Below are 6,668 nucleotides of genomic sequence, written 5' to 3'. Positions count from 1 at the left end.
CGCTCGCGTCTGCGCGTGGCGGAGCGCTCTCGCTCGGGAACAACGAATGTTTCCCAACAATGACTGGGGAGCAGCGAATCACTGTCGCTAACTGGTTAGCATGGTGGATACAGTGCATTTCCATGTTTCGATCCTATGAGGTACCTTGAGTTTCCACGTTTCATGTCGATTTTTGTGCATCGTTGCACATGGCATACACCTGCATTAACGATGCGCATTGGCAACTCACGCCTCTGCTTGGGCTGAGAGCGCAGAGGGAGACGTTCCCCGCATACGTCACATAAATGCACACAAAAGCATAAATGCATGTCGCCATCACATATCATGAAGTATAGGAATCAGTGATAGTTATTTCACTCAGGCAATGGTGAAGCATTCCCTAGCTTGTGGCGGGTCAGAGTCAACACCTTGACGAGCCGTGGTGTTGACCTGGACCGTTTTGCATAGCTCTTAAGACTATTTACGAAGCGATCCGTGGCCATACCACCCAAAATCCTAGAACAGGTACAAGACGAGCGCTCTCACCTTCAAGATGGACGTCTTGCCACCGAACGGCTCGCCGACCAGCATGAAGCCGTGGCGCACGATCATCATCTCGTACACCTGCAGCACCTTCTCCACGAACACCTCGGCCGGCTGCAGGTTCTTGGAGGCGCACGCCTGACGGGAGCGTGCCGTGTCAGAGCCGCGTCGGCGTCGCAGCACCGGCGCCGCCACCGCCCATCCCTGGACCTGCTGCCACCGTCAACTGCTCATCTACAGCCGACTACGATCGGGTTGTGCCGTGGTCATCAGGCGCATAGTCCCTGAATGTGGAAGCCTGACCCAGCTGAGTGGCGTACGTCGTTGGACGACCATGCGGTCCGATAGAGTGGCCGCCCGCGCGATTCAGTACGGCCAGCGGTGACTGGCGGGCTCCGCCGCTGCGTCGTCCCCCGTGTGCGGACGGCCAGCGGAGGCCGGTCGCGTCGGCTCACCTCCTGGATGGACTCGACGTATTTGCCGTAGTCGGGTTTGGGCAGCGTGACCCCCGGGAACAGGTCGGAAACGATGCCCTGGAAGAGCGGGATGTCGTGCGCCAGAAACTTGGGCAAGTTGACGTCGATGATGGAGCGCAGGATGAGGATGTCCTCCCGCTCCTGCTGGTACTTGAGCTTGAGGTTGCCGGCGGCGGCCAACACGGCCTTCACGGCCCGCATGCCTGAGGACGGGGCGACGGCGGCAGGGCGTCACAGCGGGCTGGGCGGCGCGCTGGGCCGGCCCGCACACCCGGCCTCATGGCGCTGGAGGCCCAGCCCCAGGCGACACCGGCCGCCAAGCGGCGACGCATAACACAGAGCCTGTAGACGCAGCTGGAAGCATCCGTCCATTATCTCAAACACTGCGAGGGACAGATCGTGCAATGCGATATTTTCGGGATTTCACAGAGCATGGGCGAAGGAAGATAACACACTACAAGAAAGAACACTTATCCCAAATATGGAATTGGTGCCAAACACTGCCACCTCACTGCAGACGATGTCCAGACGCACCATCGGGCGTGCACTCCTCATACAGTAAATGAAAGCATGGTGCTAAAACTAAACACGCGCTCCGGAAAATGAGTCAACATGAGCCCTTTGGTAATTTCAGAATAGCTCCCTATTGATGCGGCGCAGTCATGCCATGCTTGGTATAGCTGAACTCAACTGAATAGCCCTTCTTTGGGTACCAAAAAGTCATTTACACCTTGTAAGGTCTCTGATTTGTACCCGGTTAGAACCGGGCCATGGCATCAGCGGGGACAATTACAGTGGATTTTCAGCCTGATGTGACAGCGTAGTGTTATACACAGTCATGAAACATTGAGATGGTTTCTTAGAAAATTAGATAACTGAAGTTATAATTGCGATTCGTTCTCAAGGGTCAGATGAAGGTGAAAACTAAGCGCTTTATTATTATAAATATTGTTTTCACGATATCTTTTGACGTTAATTTTGAACACCTTTATCACAATGGCGTTGACTGATTTCTGATTGACTTCATGGAGTTCAAGAAAGATTTTTGATCCCTACTTTTGGATTCAAGGAAAGTTTTTGGGAAAGGAAAGTTTACCGCGTGGGAAAGTTTTTGGGCGTGATTGTTAATTTATATACGAATAATGTTTCGGAGATGTTTCAGTCATTTTGCATCAAAAAACACAATTAAGGTCAGTGGCCTGACGACCTGGTATCAACACCAGTCCCCCTCATAGCTACGCTAGGCGTTTGGCCTCAAACCTGCTATGTGAGCATACTTCAAAAAACCTCGGGCCCGATCTCAAGTTTGACCTTATCGGACCCGATGGTCACGACCTAGGCACCTACCTATTCTACTTACCCTGTGATTTACGCCCCGTTCGGGAGGTCAATTTCACCCCCTCAGCCGAGCGCGTCGCATTTGACCGGCCACCCGAACGCTTATCAACAGACAATGCTTGAAAAAAGGGGAAGGGTGCATTCAGAACAGCCATACACCCTACCGTAATCGTAATGAAACTGCGAAGACAGCTGCTCCGAGCACAGTTTATAGGTGGAGACGATCTTGACAGAGAGGCTGCGGGCGTCGACGAAGCCGAACGAGTACAGGGAGATCTCGCCGATCAGTGTGTAGTCGGGCACCATCATGGCGACCGTCCGGAACAGCACCTGACGACCGGCAGCCGGTGAGCAGACCCAATACCGCGGCTGTATGCTGGGACTGACGAGCGCGTTTGCCAGCCAACGGAACTCCACCACTAGGAAGAGCATATCGGGTTTTTACAACCATTCTGCATTTCGCTTTTTTCCTTACGGGATTCGTGCATGTTGGTTTGGAAACCTAACGGAAGTGTCCGCTGCTCCTCACAAACAAAGCCACTCCACAACGTTGTTGCTGATGCATACTGTTCTTGAAACGGCAAATTGCCAAGGACATAAAAACGGCTTTCGACGGCAAAGATGACACAAGGCCAACCCCCCCCCCCCCCCACGTTTCGAACGGCGCTCGTCATATCACAAGTAGCAAGAACACAAACATCCAGCACGCCGTGCCTGCACCGACACGGCTGGCGCTGTAGCTGACCTTGAGGTTGTCAGGCAGCTCTGATCGTCCGGCGTAGCCCGGGTTCATGGTGATGCACACGTAACAGGAGGGATTCAGTCGCAGCTCGGTGCCCTCGAACACGAACGTCTCCACACCGGCCTGCCAGAGAACAGAGGTAACAGGGGGGGAGGGGGGGGGGGGGGGGTCAGTCGCAGTTCTCTACCCGTGAAAACGGACCTATCCACACCGGCCTGCCAGCGTACTGAGGTAGCGGGAGGGGTTCAGTCGCGGCTCTGTACCCGTGAGCCCGAAATAATCCACACCAAGCTATTGGTACGCACCACTATGGTAACGGTATATTATTCAACCATCTCACCATTCGGGCTATCAGACGAGCGGAGGTCGCCTGCTGGTTCACAGATGTCATGTCCTCCTGCCTGGACGGTCCCCATTGTGGATGCCCGGTCTCACTACGATGCTAATGTGTTATCTCACCTAGGCGGTCCATGCCACAGACAGCATCTGCCGCGTTACCTGGACGGCCCTGACGATGGACAGGATCTGCTGAGCCACCACGGACAGCACCTCCAAATCGATCCGGTTGAACTCGTCGAAGCAGGCCCAGGCGCCAGACGATGCCAGGCCCTTAAAGAACTGCGGCAGACAGGGACTTACTGAACACCACCACGTGCCTGACCACTGGCGGGTTACCATTTTACATGCGGTTTGAGTTTTCACGCGTAGGTCCCCGCCCCAAATGTAAGCACATACAACAACATGCAAACCGAATGAAAGAGCCCATTGGCCCAATACAGATCCAAGAGTGCTTTCATAATCCCGAAATCACCCATCAACACATGGAGCTGTTCTGTCTATCCGTAGGTTCCCTCGCCATTTTGCACCACGGGGATAGCAGCAAAATGACCCCAATCCCCAGGATCCCAGCCCGTGCCTCAGAATCCACACCATATGCGCTGCCGACAGCTGCCACCCTCCAGACACCCGGTCGCACCACTCTCCACCCAGGAGGGGCGGCCACTCTCCAGACACTCGGTCGCACCACACCCCACCCAGGGGGGCGGCGAGGGGGACGCACCTTGCCCATGGCGATATAGTCGAGCCCGTCGGAGCAGTTGAAGACGATACACTGGACGGCCAGCGCCTTGGCCAGGTCCTTGGTGGTCTCCGTCTTGCCAGTGCCGGCCGGGCCCTCCGGGGCGCCGTTCAGGTGCAGGTGGTAGGCCCCGATCAGGGTGCGGTAGCAGCGGTCCGTCAGCGGCGTGATCACCAGCCGCGGCGTGTTGCCCAGATACTCGTACGCGTACGGCACAGTGGCGTTGATCAAGCGCACCTTGCAGTTTTCCTCCTCCCAGTAATACCTGCCCGCAGGCCAGCGGCGACGGCAGCGACGGCGTGTTAGGCGGTCAGGGGCGGCGGTTAATGGCCGGGCAGCGACTGAGTAGGAGTAGAAGTGTCTGAGGACACAGTGTCACTCCCTCGTTGAGGCCGGAAGCAATTCACTCCAAACACTTGCCGCAGGAAAGGGCATTTTCTTCGAGTCGCAGGACCGAACCAATTCGTTAACCTGTCTGTCGACGCGCCCGCCTGCGCAGACCCGGCGACTGCCCTTCCGCGCGCCGCCCTCACCTGAGCTGGGCCAGCCACTCGAAGTCGCTCTCGGAGCTGACGCCCTTATCGGCCAGGCCCTGCACCACGTCGCGCGCGTGCACATCAATGACGACCAGAGCGCCGAGTGTGATTCGGGACTGCTTGCTCAGCTGTCCGCGCACTAGAGACACGAGGTCGTTCATCTGGTCCTGGCGGCGGCAGCGCGTCTGGTGAGACCCCATCGCCACACCAACGCCGTCCTACCGGGGGACGCGATGGCCGCCGGACGCGACGCGGGTGATACAGGCACGCGGCGCTGCACTGTCGGCACCGACATATGTGGCGGGTGGTCATGACTCGTCATCTCTCCGACATGCCAAGGTGCGCTGTAGTCTGGGCCCGCCGCCGCTGCGCCGCACCATACCCCCCCCCCCCCCCCCCCAGGTAAATTCTGAGTGACACACGCCTGACGCTGTGACGTTGAGCTCCGCGCCTCAGCGTCACGCGGCGGGACAGGCGGCTACAGCAGTGTGCCGGTCGGCAGGCCGAGAGCAAGCGAGCGAGAGGACGAGGGAGCGGCCGTCGGCGGCCGGACGGCCCACCAGCCCACCTGCAGCTTTCGGTAGTATTCGCGCAGGCCGTGCACGCCATCGCGGATGGCGTGGTGAACCTCAGCCGTCCAGTACACTTGGGAGACGCAGAGCACCACCTGCGGCGGAGGAGCGGTCTCAGCGGCACCGCCGGCGATGGACCGGAGCCCTGGCAGGCGGCCTCAGAGGTACCGTCGAGCACCGCCGGCGCTGGACCGGAGCCCCCGCAGGCGGCCGCAGAGGGACCGCCGAGGACCGCCGGCGCTGGACCGGAGCACTGGCGGGCGGCCTCGGGGGTACCAGCGAGGACCGGGCCGGCGCCGCCCCAAACAGGCGGGGCAGTTACCCGGAAGTGGCGGACAGAACGGACAAGCTCCCCAACTTCTGAAAAATGACATTAACTCTCTGGCACTGCATGGAAAACAATAGTATAAAATTGTCCTTGTCCCCCAACTCTAACGGGGTTCCTCCACTACTGCACAAAGCACTAAGTCCAATAGTTACAGCAGAGCGTGTTTTTTGTCATTTGAAGATACAGTACTAGTGCGTTGCACCAGCAAGGCGCGCTGCATGTGTAAACAGGTCATGATGGGCATTGGGGTTTTCTGGTAGCAATCGCCGCCAGATTTGCAGAAAATTATGACGACTCAACACAGACGGGATGTCCATATGAATACACGCATGCTGACTGGCAACGAGGACTTATCGTCGGTTATCAAACGATGATTTCGAGCCCTTCAATCACCCTCGCCTGGCCGGGGACAGACGCGCTGTCAAATGTAACCAAACCAGACATCGCTAAAGCAAACGACAAAAGACAGCAGCAAACCAGACAGCATCTACCCAACACTGCAGCGCGGCCAATCGTGCTGACCTGGCCGGGCCACTCGATCACCCAGTGCTTCCGCACGCTCTGGGCGTACGCCTCGAACGAGATGGCGATCACCTCCCGCACCGACGCCAGCATGTCCTCCTGAACCTGCCGCACGACCACAGACCGCTTCAGCGGGCTTCCGGTGGACAGCTGCGGTCAGCGGAGGGCGAACCACTCCCACTGCTATCACCGGCAACTCCGAAACCAAAACAGGCGTATGCGTAAATCAGCCAAGATCGCACACTCCTTTGCGTTAAAATCATGGATGCCGTGGCGCCCAGTCGACACCCCGGCGAGGAGCCCCTCATTTGGTCACCGATTCGGGCCGCATATCATCCGTCCGGATAATTCGACTCTGACCCTGCCCTGCCCTGCCCTGCCCTGCCCTGCCCTGCCCTGCCCTGCCCTGACCTGACCTGACCGAGCGGCCGGGCAGAGCCGCGAGCCAGCCAGAGCGCACCCGCACCTGCATCAGCCACTTCTCGACGCTGCCCTTGGCTTCAGCGGTGGAGATGACGCTGACCAGTTCCACCTTCTCGCCCTCCGAGCTGAAC

The 6,668-nt window shown here is 58.1% G+C and overlaps 1 protein-coding gene across 1 annotated transcript in view; it reads right to left on the bottom strand.

Annotated features, from left to right (window-relative positions):
* Window positions 1-1,186: 1,186 nt before the first annotated feature.
* Window positions 1,187-6,668, bottom strand: part of LOC119092225 (dynein heavy chain 12, axonemal) — a gene marked incomplete in the record, with an annotated part of 126,418 nt that continues 120,936 nt past the window's right edge. The window contains 9 exon segments of the mRNA XM_037215199.1: window positions 1,187-1,201; window positions 2,559-2,666; window positions 3,082-3,201; window positions 3,577-3,696; window positions 4,139-4,421; window positions 4,690-4,859; window positions 5,261-5,359; window positions 6,115-6,219; window positions 6,581-6,668. Coding sequence (XP_037071094.1) covers window positions 1,187-1,201; window positions 2,559-2,666; window positions 3,082-3,201; window positions 3,577-3,696; window positions 4,139-4,421; window positions 4,690-4,859; window positions 5,261-5,359; window positions 6,115-6,219; window positions 6,581-6,668 — 1,108 coding nt within the window.

Source organism: Pollicipes pollicipes, unplaced genomic scaffold (genome assembly GCF_011947565.3).
Source record: "Pollicipes pollicipes isolate AB1234 unplaced genomic scaffold, Ppol_2.1 Scaffold_3447;HRSCAF=4054_pilon_pilon_pilon, whole genome shotgun sequence".
NCBI classification, from domain to species: domain Eukaryota; kingdom Metazoa; phylum Arthropoda; class Thecostraca; order Pollicipedomorpha; family Pollicipedidae; genus Pollicipes; species Pollicipes pollicipes.
This window is presented reverse-complemented; position numbering and strand designations above follow the sequence as displayed.